General features: G+C 41.1%; 1 protein-coding gene across 1 annotated transcript; it reads right to left on the bottom strand.

The window, feature by feature from the left end:
* Positions 1–10,550: 10,550 nt before the first annotated feature.
* Positions 10,551–20,681, bottom strand: LOC101682538 (odorant-binding protein). Its single transcript, XM_004768367.2, has 7 exons — positions 20,537–20,681; positions 19,934–20,073; positions 16,125–16,195; positions 13,409–13,519; positions 12,308–12,409; positions 11,761–11,813; positions 10,551–10,760 (listed from the first exon to the last, which is right to left on the bottom strand). The coding sequence occupies exons 1-6, from the start codon at positions 20,612–20,614 to the stop codon at positions 11,794–11,796; spliced, it is 522 nt and encodes a 173-aa protein (XP_004768424.1). The 5' UTR covers positions 20,615–20,681; the 3' UTR covers positions 10,551–10,760; positions 11,761–11,793.
* Positions 20,682–22,032: the final 1,351 nt, after the last annotated feature.

Here is a 22,032-nt window from a genome sequence, read left to right as displayed (position 1 = left end):
CCCACATGTGTCTGGGATACACCTGTGGGTCTGTGTAGACTAGTCTCTGTGATGTCACAGAACCTCACGTGTGTATGGGATGCACCTGCAGGTCTGTGTAGACTAGTCCACAGGATGTCATGGAACCCCACGTGTGTCTGGGACGCATCTGTTGGTTTTCATGCAGTTTGCCATATGTATGGTTTACCACCTTACACACTGCACTCGCGGGGTAGAGTATGATTCCCTGTTTCCTTTGCAGGATGCCGCACGATTCTGTGTTTACTTGTGGAGTAACACGTGCTCATCTTCGGGGCCCTTTTAACAACTGTGACAACATCAAGTAATGTGCTTATGGAGTTTGTGGTCATAACTGGACATTGGTTTGCCTCTGCAGGATGCAAATTCTGAATCCGGACTCAGGTCACAGAACCTCACTTTTCCAATGTGTGTATCTGGAAGTAACCTTATGGTCCTCATAGAGTACTTATGGGATCTCCAGAATAAGCGTCTACAATTTTTAGAGAAGTCATTTGCTAGAGCCCATTCTGGATGCCTTTTTCCATCGTTTCTGGGGGACAACTTTCAGTACAACTCCCTAAGTTGACCAGAACTCGAGATTCTCATGCGTGAACCCATTTCTGCACCCGAGTGCTTAATGAAATATATTGCATTTACTTACTTCTCTCCTTAATATAAATAACATAGGTAATATTAACATGTTTATTTTGCATAGAATAAGCTACAATACACACCAAAGACATCAGTCAGATGCACGCCTTTGTCTTCGGATCAACATTTCCAGCATAAATTACCAAGATGGCGATTTGATCGAACATTAACTTGCGTATAAATTTCTCCCAAGACAGTGAAAGAAAAAGCAGCATTTTCTAAACTCAGTATGATTAGCTGCATTTTATTTTTCACATTTCTTTTATCAAGAGTCTTTGCCGAACAGATTTTCTTTGCATCAATGTTTTCTACATCTTCTTTACATGACGTAGATTTACAGTCTGCCAAACCCACCTAAACGCAGGCAGGATTCCCCCTCCATGTGAACATTGTCAGTAGCAGTGACCCTCCATCTACTGTATTTGTAGGCATATGACAACCCTCTCCAAGCTCCTCATGAGAGCTTGGGGTTAAATTTTAAAGAATTGTGCAACCCCAACGTCGGATACAGCCGTTATTAAAACCAATTCTGTAAACGGACGTCTAAATTGGTCATACCAAAATCGTGAGGTCAATACACACCAAGACATACCACTGCCTCGTAGAAAGTCTCAAGAGATGTACCACTCAGGCTGTAGAACAACATTGCACACACACATTCTGGAATTATCTTCCAACTACATCTTCTTGCTCCAAGTTCCAACCTAAAAACAAACTCGTCAGGCCAACATGAGAACACTACCTTGTGCATTGTTTTCCATAAAAATTAAACACTTGGGCATTTGGCCCCGGAATGGTACAGCATTGGGGCTTGAAGATTATTTGCAGTTACTTTAAATGGTGCGTATAGAATTTGGTTCTGACCCCCTCATTGTTTTCAACTAAAGCACACATTCCGTAGGAAGGGGTTTGAGAGCTTTCATTTCAACCACGCTCGTACCATTTGGGAGATTTACGTGAATCTGATCCACCTTCCCCAACACTTTCTCTCATGAAACAACTTTTAATATTGAAGAAACTCGTTTAATTAAAGGCAGTCTAGATTACGCTGGAACGGTGTTTCCCCATGCCTGAGGAATGCATGAAACCGATGTGCGGGGACTGAGTCTCACATCCCATTAAGAGCAACCTGCTAGACATGGACCTCACATCGACATCGTGGGACAGAATGTACTTTTGGAAAATCACATTTCTTTTGCAAGATTGCCTCCGTGGACTTAGATCTTGTTCTAGGATCTGGGCATCTCGATATCTTGCATACAGCTAAGATCATGAACTTGAACACGCGCTCGCTCTGATCGTATGAACTCATTGGAAGAGAACGCACTCTCTCAGCTCACCCGTAAATACCGTTTTCTTTGCTCACTGCCCGTGCTGCATGCATGGCGCACGTCCCATGAATCCTTAATAATGACAACAAACCCACAAAACCATCTTTAATCCCCATCCATTCCTTAAGCCTTGAGGAAGTGCAAAGGTTACCCTGCCTTATTGCTAAAAATAGTAGATGTTTTCAATCTTACACTCACCCCATCTCTCCATACTCTTCGGTACCTTCATGACTCTGTGAATTGGGAGTCTCAACCTCAGCATGTACTGGTACATTTTATGGGGTCACGGTCTTGGGCACTGTAAGATGTTAAGGATCCCTGGTCTCCACCTACGAGATCAGCAGCCCCTGACCCTCCCCGGGGCAGCCCGCACATGTTTCCAGGCAGCCACTGGCCACCGACGGCACAATCTCGTTCCACACTGAAGATTGCTGCTTACTCCTTTGATAAAAAACACCCCCCGCCTTTTATTTCTCCTCTGTTTCATAGACCAGCACCCTCAGTCTAAGCAAAGGCTTCCATTGGGGGTAAATCAGATTACCCTTATTCACAAGAAATGAAATAGAAACACAGTAGACCCTGAACGGCAGTGGTTTGAACGGTGCTGGTCCACTTTTGTTACTTTGTTGCAGCAAAGCACTACAAGATACAAAGACACAAACTATGCTAGTCAACTGTATCCCTTACTGGTAAGGCTTCTGGTTCATAGGATCCTGCTGGTAGTTACCTTTTGGGGGACTCAGAAGTTACACCCAGACTTTCAACTCTGTGGGGCGTCCACACCCCAGCCCTTGCTGTGTTCAAGGATCTGCTGTCCCCGGTAATAGAAACACCTACAGCATGAGACACGGACACAGACAAAAATAAACCTTAAATATCCGCACACTGTGCCCAGATCTGGTGCTTAAATGTGCATTACTCACACGTCCAACGGATTGGTTGCCCACATTATTATCATTTCTCCCAAACGCTTCATTTTCTGCATGTGGTATGTTATTCTCTGCCTTGGTTTAGTGCTATCTTCCTTTCTACAGATAAACTAATTCAAACCTTAGCATCGAATTTGATAATTAAACTCTCTATTCAGCGTCTCAATTTTTTTAATGTTCATTTCACTCATCCCCATGATCACTTAATTCCGTTGCTAAAATTCCCCGAAGTTATCTCCCGGAATACAGTCTCTCCCGTAGGAGTTCATCGTGAACTGACAATTATTGAATTTTAATATCCCCTTACTTTTAAACCTACATCCGTGCTGGGTTCCCACGTGAGGGATCTAAAATTAACATTTTTGACATACGACGGTGTCCCAAACAAAGCCCGAGTCTTTGCTTTGTTTTTTGCAACCGACGTCTTCCCGGTGGTACCTGACCACGCTGAGAATCCGACATCCGCTGAACTCACAATGACCTGTTCCAGATCTCTGCCTCTGTGCACCCTGATTCTTCTCTTTGTGCGATGCTCGGTTTAAGGTTTTATTCCGTGTTCAGCGAGTAAATGATTTCCCTGTGAGGACCATTTCTCACTCTCATGACTCAAACACAAGTGTTGAAGTTTCCCTGCTTCTGCGTGACCTTTATCCTTCGGGATTTTTGTTCTTTCTTTAACTTAGGTGCCCTTGACCTTGATTGAGTTTTGAAGTGTCAAGGTGAGACACATTTTTTTTTAATATATATTTCTCATTCTTATAACATGTATTTAAAGACAGTGTTTCCAATAGAATAAACGTTCCCTAGATGTTTACTTCCTTTTTTCTTAAAGATTTTTATCTATTTCTTTGAGAGAGAGACAGAGATAGCAAGAGAGAGCACAGGCTGGAGAGGAGAGGGGAAGCAGGAAGCCCGACACAGGACTCAATCCCAGGACCCTGGGATCATGACCTGAGCCAAAGGCAGACGCTTATGACTGCGCCACCAGGGTCCCCCATAAATGCTTGCTTCTTGCATGAAAGTGTTCACCTTATCATGGAAACTTGTCCTCAGAATATCAGGGAAATACAATTTTCAACTGGATTTCCTTTGTGCTTTTTTTTTTTTTTTTGATTAATATTACCTTTTTATTCAAAGAGAGTTGACCAACAAGGCTACATCAATTTCAGGGGTACAACATAGCGATTCCACAACTCTGTACATTATGCAAAGCTCACTGTAAACGTAGCTACCAGAAAGATGGATTTTTTTAAAATATATATATATATATATATTAAATTCAAAAGAATTTAGTGATTCATCACGTGCATGTAACACCTACTGATTGTATTTTCATTAAAGATTCATTCTATATTCCTGCCCCACCCCCAACCCCACCAGAAGCTTGATTTCCTGGTTCTTCCTATTGCCTTGGTAAATTTGGGGGAATATTAAATAAAAGGCAGTTAGGTCATGAAGGTTATATGACTTTCTTTGGGAATAAAATAAAGCAAGACTTGGGCTCCAAAGACCAACCAGTTGCAACAACCTCCTAGAATGACGTCTATTCCCTTTTCCAGAGAGTCTTCAGGTTTCCCAAGACCCCCAACAAGTCCCCCATTCCTCCAAGATGGCGACCCTATCATCAGCACCAAACGTTGATTACCTCCTTCCCCAAAGGAGACACGTTCGATCTTTTTATGAAAAGGACCTTCTGTGTGAATGCCGGATCACCTCATCAGAACACACACCCACAGTTCATCTGCATTGTTCTGTTTTCTAAATAGCTTTTTAACGATCTAATCTTTAATATATATATATATATATCCATTGGCTCAATGATATCTCCAAGCAAGGAAAAAAAAAGCGTATAACACTTGTTCCCTGATTTTTATAAGTTCGGAAGAAAGAAAACAAACGTCCTCTAATTTCTGTACATCTCGCGATTTTCAAGGACGTAGAAACAGCCAGAGAACCTCTTCTGTGTGTTTGTTTGGCTTTTTTGTTTTTGTTTTCGGGTTTTGCTTGTTTGTTTGTTTGGTCCACGTTTCCATGTATGTTCACTCTCTTTCCTTAGAAACATATCAGATAAATATCTTGGAGGCATATTTTGCTTGGACCGTAAAAGCACATTGATGGTGGCCATGTCCTGGGAGTGAAAACGCCCTGAGGACTGGCTCGCCGATGTCAGCCCCAGCATCTTGGTGTGTCCCCAAAACAACCCCAACACCATTCTTGCCATAGGATCATCTCCTTTGCTTTCTGTCACCTTCTCTTCAGGTCTCAGGATTTTTAGTTTTATGTCTTGTTTTCTTTCCCAAGTTCCTCTCTCTACTGCTCTTTGCAACGTCTTGTTGTGAAGCTTTGAAATCGTTTTCACGTCTTCCAACGTCTTGGCAAACTTTCTCCATTGTCTCCCTGAATTGGATAAGGATCCTGGCTCATGATGGGTTCCACCCATGACTACCCTTTGTACCTTTCTTCTGTGTCTCTAATATCCCTGGTTGGTGTTTGTTTTGTTTTGTTTTGTAGTGTTTTTTGTTTGTTTTGTTTTGTTTTTTTTTTTTTGTTTTTTGTTTTTTGTTGTTGTTTTTACTGTATCTTACCAACACGTGTTTCCTGGGAACGCAGCTCTAAGGTCCTCCCGTCTTGGAAGCGCATTCTAACTGTGGATCGGCAAGAAATTAAGTAGAAGTTATTCTGAAAAGATATTTTCATCTTCAACAATGATGCCAAGTTTAGATCCCAACTGTCTTTCATTCATATTACCCAAAATATGGGTAAGAGAATGATGAGTTAAGAACAGAGCCCTGGTACCCACTCCCACCTTACAACCCAACAAGTAATGGTTTAAGGTATTGTTTTCCTACTTATAGACAGTCTGTCTTCACTAGGGTGTAAGCGCCACTATTTCTTAGGGTTTGGACTTTGGTGCCTACAACTGGTTAATGAGTGAGTTTGTGTGTGTCCCTGGAGATTTGTGTTTGTTTGTTTGGATAAATCTGAGTCCTAGTGCTGTGGAGAAGAGAAGCATGTCTTGTTGAACAGAAATACCAAACAATCTGTTAAGAACCTAGAATCCAGAGCCACGTCCCGTAGTCATTGGATTAAACTCCTCGGTGTATGGCTTCCGTAGAAGAGACGGTAACCGCCCAGTCAGTTAGGCAATGAAGCAAGGGTCTGGGAGGCATGTCCAGAAGGACGTGGGAGTCCCACAGCATCCTCTGCTCTGTGAGAAGTTGTGTCTGAGACACACGAAGAAAGGGAAAAGTAGTCATGCGGAGTTCAATAACACGCACGGGAATGTACAGAAGAGGGAAGAAACACACAGAAACTGCTATTTAGGGGAGTCCCCACATAGCTGCAATGTTATTATCTTACAGAGAATGACGATGTCCCTATTAAATAATTACCCAGGTAGTACGCACTAGCCCATCTTCCAAGGACGCCTCATCGTCTGACCTGGAAAGCATCACCAGTTTCCCAGGAAGGGTCATGCTGCTTATAGGCACTCTGTAGGGGAGAACAGCCCAGGCCAAGAACAAATAAATCAGATTTTTTTCCAGTAGAAATTCTCACCTCTTGGATCATCTTTTGATTTTAGCCTTGAGAATCCCTCAAATGTATCCATTTGGAGAGAAAAACAGACATCTTAAAAAAAAAATAAAAATAAAAATCCAGGATACCAGATTGGCTCAATCAGAAAAGCATGCAACTCTAGATCTTGCTGTCACGATTTCAATCCCTGTGTTGGCTGTAGAGATTACATAAATAAACTTTAAAAAAAAATGTGACATGTCCCGAGATCTTCTTAATCCTCTTGTAAGCTTCTGGAAACTTTATATATGCAAATAGATATGGACATGGACGAGACTGGAAGGATACCCTATAAAGTTCAGAGAGGACAGCGTCCAGAAACAAAAGTCTCCATTGTCTCTCTCCGCTGTTCAGCTTTCCTTTTACATTTGTGCGTGGATGGTTTTCAGTCGGCTTCTGTTTGTTCTTTGTCCTGATTTCGCTGCGTGCGTTTGTTTTACTAAACAGACACTTGATTCCCCCGATGACATCTTCATTTGTCAGGTTCTGAACATAGTCTGTCATCAAAAGCTTTGGTGTCAGCCAGACACGAGTTGCTTTTATCTGCCGTGCCCCTGGCCCGAGTTATTGGTGATGATGACCTATTGCTGTCATCAAAGGGAAAGCAGAGGCCAGCAACAGAGAATCACGTACTAGCTCATCTCAAGTTCGAGGCCCTCCGTCGCAGAATGAGACTTGTTAACCATCTGTAAAATGACTTCATTATTTTGTTATCTTACCAGAACATATCTGACCATACAGTCCAAGATATTGTAAATGCTTTCTTAAGATATTTTATTTATTTATTTAAGAGAGATAGAAAACCAGTGAGTAGAAGGAAGACCAGAGGGACAGGGACAGGCTGACTCTGAGCTCAATGTGAAGCCATGACCCAGAGGCCACGACGGGAGCTAAAACCAAGGCTCGGAAGCTTAAGTGACTGAGTCACCTAGGCTCACCTCTATTGTAAACTTAATATCCAAGTTTGCATTATGAAGAACGTGTCTTCCCTAAGATCGCTCCTATCCAGTGTTTGACTGCATTCAGTAAATATTGGTTAGTGTATTTGATGTGCCAACAACAGCCCAAACCTCACAATTCAGCAGGAATCACAGAGGCGCTCCTCGTGATGCACGGAGTCATCCTCCTGTGAAAGGAGACAGAACACAAACTAAACAGGAATCGTCACATACATAACCTGTTCCCAAGTTGTAGGCTGAAAAAGAAAGCCAGGTAGGCACACTGAGAGTGCTGGGGTCTTATTTCGAAAGGAGACATTGTTCCCTACAGAAGGGTTTTGAGCAAAGCTCTGATGGTAGTTGGAAGAATAAGTTAAATGTTTCTCTGTGGGAAGAACATGCTGGGAACCTACAATAGAAAAATGTAAAGGTGTTTTAAGAGACTAATTTGGTTGTATGCACCAAAATTCCAAATGTGCCCTCACTTTGGTAAGGCATTCCCACTTATAGAAACTTTTAAATTATTGAGATGTACAAAAATTGTGCACTGCTTTGTTGTTTGTGATGTCGGCACATTTAAAAATAAATTCAGCAGTCTGGTTGGCTAGGACACATTCAAAATGGAAAATATAAGGAATTAACAATAATAAGTTAGATCTCAGTGAATCAACATATGGATAAATCTCTAAAAATACTACTCCCTAAATAAAAAAAAAAAAAGTATGATACTCTCTATATTTTCTCATGTTCTGTGTGCATAAAATGAAGACTGCTTTCCAATATATTAGTATGTTTCTGTGTTCATGACAATGCATGCCTATGTGCAAAACAGAATTTATACCCATCTCTTGAGAGTATCCCGTGCTGGCCAATGGGCATAAAGGTGCAAACTGGGATGGGAAAACATTTTTTTAAAGACAGATTTATTTGAGAGAAGGGTGGGGAGGAGCAGAGGGAGAGAGAGAGGCCCAAGCAGACTCCACACTGAGTGCAGAGGCCTGACATAAGGTTCCATCTCACAGTCCTGAGATCATGACCTGAGCCAAAATCAAGAGTCAGGTCCTTAATGACTGCACCACCCCGGTGTCCAGGGAAATGTTTTAATATGAGCTCCTCATATGTTTACATATCTCTTGATGTCTGTGAGTTTTGGGGATTTAGGTTATGCTGACCTCATAAAGCGTAGGACAGTTGAATTCCTTTCGTCTCTCTGAATATGAGTCGATATTATCTAAGATGAGTGATCTTCTGTTCTTCTCATGTTTGAAAGGATTTACTACTGACATCTTCTGAACAAGCAGCTTCTTTATGGAAAGTACTATGAGGGCAAATTCAGTTCCCTTAGCAGATGAAGGACTATAGAGATGTTCTTTTTCTTCTTGTGTCAACTTTGGTAACCTATCTTACAAGAAATGTATTCATTCCACCAAAGGTTTTAAAGTGGTAGGGTGTCTGGGAGGCTCAGTTGGCTAAGCATCTGTTTTTGACTCAGGTCATAATACCAGGGTCCTGGGATTGAGCCTCATGTCCGTCTCCCTGCTGAGCGGGGATGCTGCTTCTCCCTCTCCTTATGCTACCTCGCACTGCTTGCACTCTCTCTCTGTCTCTCTGTCAAATAAATAAATAAAATATATATTTTTTTAAAGTGTTAAAGTGACATAATTTCAATAATAAAAAGTCTTAAAGTGGCATAGTTTCATTAAATTTTCATTAAATTAATTAATTCATTGATTAATTCATAAATTCATTCATTAATTAATTTCATTAATTCACTATTAATGAATATTTGTAATACAAATATTTGTATCTGTAATATTTGTGGTGACAGTCCTCCTTCCCTTGTTAACATTGGTCACGTACACGCATTTATGAGAGAGAGTAGGCAAAAAATTTTGCAGACTCTGCATTTTCTTCTTGCAAGTTTTCTGTAATTTTTATAACATAATGTGTATGGGAATGTATTATATGCACACACACACGCAATCGTATGTGGGTGTGTGTGTGTCATATTTCATGATTTTTTAAACCCATTTATGCCACGGTTCACCTTTCAACATCCTTACAAGAGTGAAGATGAATTCACAGCATTTCCAGATACACTATGATGATAGGAGTCAGAACTCCAAATCCATACCCTCTTTTATTCAAGAATAATATTTCAAACATTTTTAACTTTTTTAAAGATTTTATTTATTTATTTGACAGAGAGAGAGCACAGTAGACAGAGAGGCAGGTCTAGAGAGAGAGGAGGAAGCAGGCTTCCCACTGAGGAGAGAGCCTGATGCGGGGCTCGATCCCAGAACCCTGAGATCATGACCTGATCTGAAGGTAGAGGCTTTAACCCAGAGTCACCCAGGCACCCCTCAAACACTTTTTTTTTTAATTTTTATTTTCCTGGAGCTTGGACTGAATATCTGAACTCTGTATCAAACATTGGACTAAGTTCTGCATCCTGAGAGCTGATCTCTTTGGTAGTGAACCCCTGGATTTTCATAGATAAGTGATCAATGTGTTCTGCCTGTTACAATGGGAATGGCCATCCCTTAGAAATCCCAGGTTATACCACTATTTGAAACACAATGGAATGGCACACTTTACATCTTCCCGATTGAGCTCTTAGCCTGATTGTTTGTGCAAGCACTACATTGACTCCACGACCCTATGGGTAGACCAGGTCTCAGCCGGTGCCCCATCTTGGGTGGGCAGTGATCCTGTTGTAAAGAAATACCAGTTGTTCCCCTCAATGTCATGAGTGATATTGTTGTCATAGTAGGCATTTTCCCTTGATTATGACTCATGGCATCACAGACGGTCCCTGTATAAGTCTCAGGGAGATACGCACATGCTCCTTGTGGTGAATAAGATGCTTCACGGAACTTTTTTCCTTGACCAGACTACCTCATGCCATTACAGTCAAAATATCGATCAGCATTTCCTCTCTTCCCTGATGGTTTAGATGTTTTTCTCCCTCTCTTTGTCATACATCTATAGCACATTGAATCCTAATGTATATTGTCTCTGATGGGATGTTGACCCTATTATAGATGTAATTTCCTGGATAGTTGTATTTAAAGCGGATATTTGTGTTTTTAAAAATTAAGCAAATTTTTGCACAAACACATATGTACAGGATGCATATATCACCAATTTATTTAATCATTTGACAATTCAGTAACTCCAAACAGCACGTGAACGGTGAGGGAGAGTGATGAAATGGGGAAAGACAGTATGTTAAGAGAAAAGGATGATGTCAAGCAGAATCAAGCAAGGCTTTCTTCATACTGTTGATCCTGATTCCATGCAGAAAAGGATGTGTCCGCTTCTCAGTGACGCGGCTACAGGAGGAGAAAACAGGACAGAAGGTTGAGTTGACTGGACTGTGTGATAGCCTGACAGGGGTGAGCCTCAGGGAGTATAAGGGTTGGGAGAGCTTTTAGTTAACCCAGCACACAAGTTCCACGGGGAATGTCAGACTCTCCATCTCTGTGATATGGGAGGACCCACTGGGATTTTTCCATGCATGTACATAGGATGGGGCCTTTCATGATTAGGATCCCTATAAAATGGAAGAAGCCACTGGAATTTTTCCATGCGTGTACATAGAATGAGACCTTTCATGATTAGGATCCCTTTCAGGACTTTGATAATTTCAGAATTCATGTTCACAGGCACCCCCCATCCAAAAGGATTTTACAGGATCTTTGATGGAGTTACCCTCTGCTCTTCTAATTCTAAAAGCTTTATGGCTTAAAGATGTTGTATTCAGCCTGGAAGCTAATGTCTCTGTTTGCTCTTTTTCCCTCTGTTTCTTCCCCAAAACAGCGACAAAAGGTACATTTCAGCCTACACCAGCATCTTGCATTGATGCTCATCTTACTATAGAAAGTTCAAAAATCACACTTTAAGGGAATCTCCTTCTGCAGGAGAACACACCTGGGAGGCATGTATCATGTAGCGTTTTGGGGGAGTTTCCAACGTGGCAATTACAATGATGTGAAATCATACCTGTCGTGTGTAGGAGTGTGCAGAGGGAATAGGGACGTGTGTAGACAACCCTCAACTGAGACTGAATGAAAAACCCATTGTTTTTCCAGTCATCCCTGCCGACTTCTGCCATCTCCTGCTTCTTTCGGAAGAACTGTGATTGCTATGATTCTTGCATGATAAGCCTTTGTCACCAACACTGCTTTTTAGCATGAATGTACTAGGATGTGATATTTGCAATTTCAGTAGGACTCGGGGTAAACACAATAACCTCATAAAAAAGCTCTCTACTGACATAATTATTGGGCTAGTTGACATAGAAACCCTCACAACAGAGTCATGTTTACTTACAATATTTAGAAGGAGCTGGCGTCACTGGTTTTGTTAATTGGTGGGACAGTCGTCTGGGGACAAAACAAATACAAAAAGTGAAAAAAAAGGACCAACCAATCATGACCATTTCCCAATATTTGTAAGGATTTCTTCTTCTTCTCCTTCTTCTTCTCTTCTTCTTCTTCTTCTTCTTCTTCTTCTTCTTCTTTTTTAATTTGAATTTGAAAAATATTTCATTTGTTTGAGCAAGAGTGAGAGTGAGTGGGGACAGGAGCACAGAGAGTGTGGAGTCTGATGCATGGAGTTAAAATTTTTAAATTAAAATTAAAATTAAAATCGTGACCTGAGCTGAAATCAAGAGTCGGACACTTAACCAACCTCACCACCTGGGTGCCCCATGATTTCTTCTTTTAAAGGAAGGGCTTTATAAAAGATAATTTGTGGAAGAGAAAATACAAAAAAAAAAATCTGTTTGTTTTCTTGTAACTTATTTACATATCAGGTAAGGGATATATTCAGGTTAAAAAAATATTATATATATATATATATATATATATCACATTACCGGTACCGACGAGCTTTAAAATATTTTCTTCCGGAATATTCCTTTGTCTAACCAACTCCTTGAATTTCTCAACGTCTTCCTCATTGACTTGATTTGTTCTGCCTGAAAATCACAAGGCGTAAAGCAGAAATTGCCCATTAGACCCTTAGGGATTTCTGAATACAGAACGAGAAGCACGAAGGGGGAAATCTAGTCTTTCACTGAGTCTCAGACCATTACCATTGACCTTGTCTCAATGTCAGCTGTCCGACTTAGGTGGATAGGAGCCATTAAACTCTCCATGATTGCATGGCCATGAGCTGTCCAGGACTGCAGGACCCCAGGGACACATCAAGAACTTCATGAATCTTGGACCCAACCCATCAAGAACATCCAATCTATGGTGTGTCTACCTTTGCCTCAGAATCTGTGTCTGACACGCACGTTGGGTTCTGGACCCAAACTACAAAGGTGATTCTCACCTTCCAGACAAATAACATCCCCATGGCACGTAGGCTCAGAGATGGCTTGTTTCATTTTGTTTTGTTTTTTGTTTTTTGTTTTTTCAATTTAAACCACAGTACTCCAATGCCTTTTTCCAGATTGAAACCCAGGATCTCAGAAACTCTAGCACCCATCTCCACACACTTGTGTGTTATTCAGGGATTGAAATAGTCCGTGTTGGCAACAACAATGCATTAGAAAGATGAAATAGAATGAAGGTTTATTTTGAAAGCCTCTGTCCCGAGGCTGGTCAGTGGATTTGGGAAAAAAAAAAGGGGGTGTTGTAAATTGAAGGATTGGGGTCAACGTGAAGAAAGCTGAGGTTTGAAATTAGTTGACCTGCTACGAAACTATTTCTAATGAAACTCAGTTTTGTTTTGTTTTTAATTTTCCATTTTAACAAATGGGAGTGATTTTTAAAGACCTCCGTCTTCTCCTGACTTTTGTTGACACCTTTCTTTTTCGAATCATTCCAGAATCCTTGACACAATGCGCATGAAGACTCTGGCCTGGTTGGCAGAATCATGAATCGTGTCCCAAAGTACTGATTTTCTCTGTGAAAATGCTGACAGTCGCGATATGATACGGCCAGGACCACCGCTAGGATGTCCTACGTACCAGCCAATAAAACGAGATCTGTGGTGCGTCCTCCCTCGTCCATGTTGATATCATACCCCAGCATAACGTTTGGGGTTATCCTGACAACTTGGAAATCGTTGGTCCCCTCATCTGTGAGGGAGAAAAAAAATATATATATATGTAAAATTTGTATAAACTTATATAAAATTTATATATGTCTATAAAGACTCGCCTTTGTTAATTTATGGTAGATTGGCTTTACTGTGACGTCGTTGGCATATGGGTAACGACATTCTCGTACCAGACTCTGCGTCCCCTTGGCGGTGTAGTATAAACATTAATGTTGCTTATGACAATGAAAACAAGAAGGGTAGGGAACACTTTTCCTTAGTGCTACCTTCTTCGGCAATGAAACATTTCACACCTCCCAGGGTTACTAAAACAGTCCCTAAAATGGTTGCCATGACACCCAAGGGTCTTCAAACAACATGCGTTGGGATTATATAGCATATTATCATATACAAGTTTGAAATCTTTTCATATGGGCCATATCCCAGCAATGGAGTTGACCTGTCTTTAGACCAGCTGCGGTTCAAAACTATGCATAACCTTATGCTGAGTGTCTAGTCTGCATGGGGCAACCCTCCGGGCCTTTGGTTAACACCAAAGTCTGCATTCACTCTTCCCCTTCATCTAGGTGTATTGGTGAACACATTGAAAACTTCCACAAATGCACCCATTTTTATGACTATTGGTTATACTGTGAGCACATCATGGGTGGGGACAATCTCAACATTCGGTTCAGATCCCGCAAGCACGGGGCACCTTCCTCTCTGGCTGTTCCCATCCATCCTGCCACGTTTCTAAGAAAAAGAAAACACCACCGATCCACACATCATGTCTTCACCAAACCTTCCCACACCCATTCTCCCTTCACACCACAGCATACATAACACCTTATTGGAACCACTGCTCCAGATTTTACCTGAAACTCTGCCGGTTTGTGTGTCCCACTGAACTAGCATTAGTCTACCACGGCGAAAGACCAAGGAGCCCCGGACGGAACTTCACCGTCTCCTGGACAAATCTCTGAGCCTTGCCCAAGACTACTCTAGCTCCAAGAGTCTGGGGTTAGGTGAAAGAATTTAAATATGGTTTTGTGCATCTCTATAAAGATTTTCGGTAACCACTTGCTTGGATGACGATGTCCTAAAGGAAGGCTTTGCAGGAAACCTCACTAAGTTGGTTTATAAAGGGAACGCAGGTCATGGAAGAGGTGGGATTAAATACATTCAGGCCACCACTAGTTTGGTCCCTTGGTTTCTCCAGAACGGACCTGGGTAGGTTCCAAATCCTAGTTCCCAAAGTCAGCTCAAAGTAAGTCAAGCTCATGGTCTTTCTCTCCTGCCTTAAATTGCCGTGCCCAAATCCCATTAAAAAGGGCTACAGAAATGCAGAAAATAAAAGAAAGGGTGATGGAGAACATCAATGGCACAAGAAAACAGAAAGATCATCTACAAGTAAGAGAAATGAAATCATAATTTAAAAAAAAATCTCTCCTGGTAATATAGACGTGGCCGAAGGACAGGCATGTAATTGACTTTATTTCCGTATCTTCTACTTAACTACATACTCATTGTGCTGTTTCTTATCTCAGACAAGGGCTGTAACCACAGATTTACACATTTACATTCTCATATGATAGTTAGACATGAGGCCACTTAAAATTTGGAACGTTGTTTAGGGTCATTAGAAAGCGCTTAGTGGGGACACCTGGGTGGCTCACTGGTTAAGCAGCTGCCTTCGGCTCAGGTCATGATCCCAGTGTCCTGGGATCGAGTCCCACATCGGGCTCCTTGTTCAGCAGGGAACCTGCTTCTCCCTCTGACTCTGCCTGCCTCTCTGTCTGCCTGTGCTCGATCTCTCCCCCTCTCTCTCTCTGATAAATAAATAAAATCTTTTAAAAAAAGAAGATTATAATAAAAAAAAGATTATAATAAAAAAAAAAAAAAGAAAGCGCTTAGTGATGTGATTCTAAACCGACATCCACATGGCTTTCGACAGAAGCTGAGCTTATGAAGAAATGTGCCTGGTGTTGAAAATAACTCTGATTCCCTTGGATTTTAAGTTAATCGCCGGCTCATGGAACGGTATAAGAGGCTTTAAGACAATTTTTTAAAAAATGTATTCCACTGGGGCACCTTAGTGGCTCAGTGGGTTAAAGCCTACGCCTTTGGCTCAGGTCATGATCTCAGGGTCCTGGGATCGAGTCCCGCATCGGGCTCTCTGCTCAGCAGGGAGCCTGCTTCCTCCTCTCTCTCTGCCTGCCTCTCTGCCCACTTGTGATCTCTGTCTGTCAAATAAAATAAAGTCTGTGAAAATAAAATAAAATGATTCCCTTACAGCAAAATGACATCAATACGTAAGCTCAGGATAGACCCGTTAGATTGAGTTCCTAAGGTCATTTTACCTTATCTGGCAACATTTTCATGCAGTTGAGAACCTTAGGAAACAAACCATCTAAACACGGTCTGACCACTCCCTTAATAATACTCGTAATTGGAAGGAGTCACCCATGTCCTATGATCGAACTGTCTGTGCATGACAAAATAAAGTGCTCGGAAGATTTAGGGATATTGTGCCCGGTCATACTTCTGATCGTTCATCAAAGTAGAATTCAGGAATACAGTGTTCCGGAAAGAAAGTTGAGGTGAAGAATTCAATCTTAAAATATCAGGAAACCGATGATACTTACAATCGACACGGATCAATTCGTTAAGTCCTATTGTTCCCGTAATTGATTTTTCTTGGCATTCTCCATTCTGCCTAAAAATCAAAAATGTCTTTAAGTGGGTGGGCGAAAACCGTGAAACCCTGGTCCGTAATGAACATCTTTGTTCTTTGGGCCACAGAAAACCCTATTTGAGGTGTCCCGTCAGTGCCTAGGAACCATGGTAAACAACGTGACCTTCGGAAGAGAAATAGGTGTCCCACCATCAAGGGTCACCTGGCAAGGATGTCTTTGTCTACACCTGGCATCAGACTAGTCGTTTTAACGACAGGACATACAAAACACGTCGTATTTAAAGCCAGTTAAACATGAAGACATATGAGGGAGCCCCCGGGGGGCTCAGATGGTTTAGCATCTGCCTTTGGCTCAGATCATGATCCTGGGGTCCCAGGATTGAGTCCCAGCGGGCTCCCTGCTCAGCAGGGTGTCTGCTGCTCCCTTTCCCTCTGACCCTCCTCCTCACCTGTGCTTTCTCTATCTAAAATAAGTAAATAAATAAATAAATAATAAAAAATACATAAAAAATCCAAAATACTGGAAAATTGTTAAAATATTAGAAAATAATAAACATTTTCTGGTAACAGAGAGAAATAGCTCTCGAGACACGCCTGAGCTATTCTCACAACACAGGGAAAGATTTCTTACCGAATATAAAAAACAAAAACACATCCCCCCAAAAAGAACAAAGAAATATGGGTTTAATTTTATCAGAACCACGAACTTCCATTAAAAACAAAAAACCTAAGAAAACGAAACACCGAACAACATATATATATAAACACATTGCACCCACACACCCACCGACACACACAAGCCCACATGATTCACGTATGTGATATGTGGAAAGTAAATGCATATTCGAAACAATCGTCATCTATGTGTCCCATATATAGCAAAAGAGCCTGTGTGTCTCTGTGACCAAAAAATGTGTATTTGGAAAAATAGGAACATTGCGTACAGCACAAATAATTCAACAGGAAAGAGTCCGACTAAAATGAAGCAAGGTGTTGAACAGATAGGTCACAAAAGAGGGGCCCCAGGAAGCCGAGGTCCCCACTTTGAGTCATTAGGGACGTGCAAAGTAAAACCCTGTACCTACATGGGTAAAGCTTTATGGCGGCTGAGAAAAGCCAGAGGAGACGCACTGTGTGCGATTCCCCTGTGTGATGGTCTGGAACAGAGGAGCAAAGCTTGTCAGAAAAGTTCTCCAAGGGGCCACACGGGCAGACCCTGGGAGAGAAGCAGACTTGCGGTGGCGATGGAAAGGTCCCGTCCCTTGACTAGCAATGACCAACGGTCGTACATGTGTGTGTGTGAAAACGCACCCACTATGCCTTCACGTGCACGCCTGCGATCTCACGTGCATGACATTTCTGTAGACCTGACTGCAGAATGAGGGGCCCCAAGTAAAGTCAAAGAAATGCAGACGGATATAAAAGTATAAAAATGACCCCAAAACATCATAGGGGATTCTTTAAAAAAAATATGGAGGAGCTCCTGGGTGGCTCAGGGGGTTAAGCTTCTGCCTTCAGCTCAGGTCATGATCTCAGGGTCCTGGGATCGAGCCCCGCATGGGGCTCTCTGCTCAGTGGGAAGCCTGCTCCCCCCCAATTCTCTCTGCCTGCCTCTCTGCCTACTTGTCATCTCTCTCTCTCTCTGTCCAATAAATAAATAAAAAATATTTAAAAATATTTTTAAAAATATGGAAAACTGACAGATATACTTATTAGCTTATGATGTCTGCGTAATTTCATTATATGTATATATAACATCTAACCAACAGTATCGTAGATTATACATAATCAATTCTATATCTATCGGGATAGGATATGTGTGTCATTTGATTATGTGTATGTATAACACATAATCAACCACATTGTAGAGTGTATGTAATCAATTATATAATTAATTATATAGCATTGTATTTCAACTATATATCAATTATATAATTATATACCTGCATAGCATTATATATACTATAATTATTTTGTATTATATATAGCAGTTTATCCATGACTAAGATCAGAAAGCATTCCAGTACTATTAATGGAAGGCTTGCACTACTGCTGTCATACATATATAAAATAATTATATGTTACCATGTATAGATTATGCATTTTATATATTTTAATCATATTATAATAATTGTTATTATATATTATAATTTATTATATATTAAAATTATTATGTATTATTACATATTATGATTGTAAAACACGTTTATAGTTATCAAACATGTTCATTCGTGATATTTGTACATCAATTATATCAATTATATTTGTATATGTAAAAATATATATATTTGTATTATACATTATTATGTAATAATATACATTACATATCATGTATTATATATAATATTATTTATATATCATATATTTATATAACATATTATTATATGCTATAATTGTATCATATATAATATATTGTGAATATTATATTATATATTATGTATTATATATTATTATATATTATAATTGCCAACCACGTTTATAATTATCTAACATGTTCACTTGTGATATTTCCATACCCATTACATCAATTACATTTGTATATGTATAAACCCATCTCTCCGAACGTAACCCTCTTATTTTACTTTCTCCACGCTCATCTTTTTTTTGCCTTTTGTTCTTCAGCACCTGTGCCTGTGTGTGGAAACTAGAGAGACAGGTCCTCACCCAGTTTCTTATAAGGCACGACTTTTGACGCATGTCCTGAACCCCTTTATCCTTGGAAGAATCACCCTCCCCTCTAAGCCCCTTCCAATTTCTCCCCGACTCTTAACAGATGAACGCATCTCTCTCCTCATTTTCAGTCCTGGGCTCCTGTGTGTTCTCCCGCCAGGACCTTGCCGGGTATCTCTAAGCCTCGTACTATTTCCTTTACATCTCCCTCAAGGCCCCGTTTGCAAAGTTCTGCCACTTTTCTTGCACTGCCAACTTTTCCGACTATGAAGCCATCATCCGTTTCCAGTGCAGTTCTCCCTGGATCGGAAGGACTGCAAACAGTAAAGATTAACAATTCCCTTTCCACGTGCCCTGCAAACATCGGTTTTAACCTTACACACAGTGGCTCTGTCTGCATGATTTTGTGCTTTGGGATGCCCTATATTTCTTTTAAATGATTCCTCCTGCTTCCTTCCTTCAATTCAAAGCCCTTTCTGTTCATCCGTGTGCCAACACGTGTCCTGTTTCTTCCTCCTTTGTTGGAAAATTCCCAGTTCCATCTTCAAAGGCATCCTATACATACCCTGTTCCTTGTGACCTTTCATAGAACACCCCCCAACCCCCACCATACAATCACGGGCCATTTTCAGGGGGTCTCTTTCCATCTAGACCTTACCCTTACCATAGAATTTCATTGTGGTATTCTTAGGAGTTTAGAGATCTGGATCAGACTCTATTTTACCAGTGAAGGTAATAAATAAATAAAAAATTCTCATCTTCTCTTAGTCTTTTGAGTTCTTAGTAAAATGCCTATCCTATAGTGGGCATTTCATAACTAATAGTTGAAGTAGCAAAGGCTTTGGTAAAGGTCACAATTTGATGATGTTCAAAATTTGCTACTTGTGAGATCTGCAGGGTAGAGAATGATAGAGCCAGTGGCAGGAAACCTACAGTCCCAGAAGCTCCATGAAGACCATCTCCTTAAAGCAAGAAGGCTGTGCTCAATTTATAAGGAACTGAGACTTCAAGGCCATGCAGATATTACATTGCAAACATGGAGCTCAGATGCATTAACAGGTGTGTTTGCTCTGTGTGATTTTTACTTACTTGACAAAAAAATCGAATAAGATTCTCCTTCTTGGCACGTCCACATCAATACGTCTCATATAACCCCTGAATGGGCTGTTTTCCCTGAGCTTCTCAAAGTTGCTAGCGGCCATGTACATCGTCTGCCATTGTCCTGTAAGCTAAAGGCAAAGGTCCTATCAGTAACTTTATTCAATTTCTTTTTATTTTCTCCGACATCATTCCATATGGTTATGCCTTGTCTTTTGCATCAGCACAGAACTAACTTTTTGAAGGATTTATAAACTACTGGAAAAAGCCAAGTCGGCAACAAATCAACACATTTGACATAGTCCTAAAATAGCATATCCATTCTTACCCAATGCAAGACCTCCACCCTGATAGCTCATGGGCTGTTGCATGTCCTCTTTTACAAGTACACTAGAGATGTATAAAGGGCCAGTTAGTAGACTCTAGGAGACACGTACAGTAGACATGTGTAAGAAGCCTATTTACAGAGGAGTTCTCAGTTTCCAGGTAGATGGCTAACCCTGACACATATCAATTAGATAGACATAGTAAACCCCCCCAAAACATGCACATACACATAAAGACCTCTTTGTCAGATCACCCAGTTTCTGGTACCTGTGCCAAATCATTAAGTAAGGGTAGCTGGGCGTCGCAAACCGCAACCAGGACAAGAGACAACAGTAAGATCTTCATGTCTCCAGCACGTCTTGGTTCCTCCTCTGAAGAAGCTCTGAGTAGATTGCCGGTTGCTAAGATTCTGAATTCTCATTGCTTTATATAGCACATGTCTGTGGATGTGGCAATGTTTGTCTATTTGTCATTTGTCATTCTTTTCAAGGGAGCGTTGTGTAACACTGACAACATCCTGGTTGGCGGTGATGTATGCCAAAGACCTATGAGATCTGGGGCAAGTTGCTCATTTCTTCCTCGACTCTGGAAAAGACATTCAGAAGCTCGGTTGGCCTGTACCATTGTTTGGATCAAGCCTGCATATCTCATGTAATGTGGATACTCCCTCGTTCATTCTTGGGGAAAAGAGATGTGCCCTTCCCTCTTTGTTGGATACGTTGTGAGGAGATCACCTTCCTGCCCCAGCACAAGTGTTCCCTGTTCCTTGTGAAAATATGGAAGGATGGACGTGGGGGCTTTGCCACAGACCAACTCATAAATACAAATGCCAACATGCAGGTTGGGAGACATCTGGTCTTCCTTTTTCCCAGCAAGCTGAGGGTGAAACCACTTTGAGGCTCTTCATAGACAAAGCTGGACACAGTCTTGAGCGTGTCTGTCCCTCTGAGCTTATTATGAATATCAGATAATTATATACCTACGGAAAGCTCATAGGAGAGTGTTTAGCTTGGAGAAAATAGGTCTTAAATTGTTATTTATATCTTTGAAGAAAACCAGTGAACCAGTCAATCAAATAAGAGTCTTTTAGGAAGCTGCTACCATCATCGGTTTGTTCAACATTAAATGAACTTGCCACTCATCCTTACAGGCTAATAAAGTGAAACAAGAAAACAGGTATCTTGCGATTCTTTTGCTCACATCTGGTTAATTATGAAATAGAATAGGGGGCTGTGAGATAAGAACAGAAAGACTGGAATGCCTAGAATAAATGAGTATCTTTTTAAATACGATAAGACCAGGGTAAACAAGGTATAAAACACAGGCAGTGGCACTAATCCCTCATGAAAGGTTGGCTTGTGTCCTCTTCCAAACTCATGTGTTGATGCCCTATCTGCCAGACCCCCAGAATGGGATATACTTTGGAAATAGGGTCACTGTGACGATGTAGTTGGCTATAGTTAGCTCAGAGTAAGTCATGGTGGACTAGGGTGGGCCCCTAATCCAATATGTTTGGTGTCTTTCTAAAAAGGGAAAATTTGGATGCACGTGCACACAGAAAAGGTAGGGTGATGCTGTCACAAAGCAGCAACCTTCCACTGGCAAGAAGACAGACATAGAGCAGACCCTCGACTAGAGACTTCATGGAGACTACAGCCCTGCCCACATCCCATCTCACACTTCTGGCCTCCTTATCTCCAAGATAATACATCTCTCTTGCTCTAAGCCACCCATTTTGATTGATTCTTTGACGGGTTGATTGA

The sequence above is a fragment of the Mustela putorius genome, unplaced genomic scaffold, assembly GCF_011764305.1.
Source record: "Mustela putorius furo isolate JIRA1106 unplaced genomic scaffold, ASM1176430v1.1 tig00003836_pilon_pilon_pilon, whole genome shotgun sequence".
Classification (NCBI taxonomy): Eukaryota; Metazoa; Chordata; class Mammalia; order Carnivora; family Mustelidae; genus Mustela; species Mustela putorius.
Note: the sequence above shows the minus strand (reverse complement) of the source record. Positions and strands in the feature narration are given on the sequence as shown.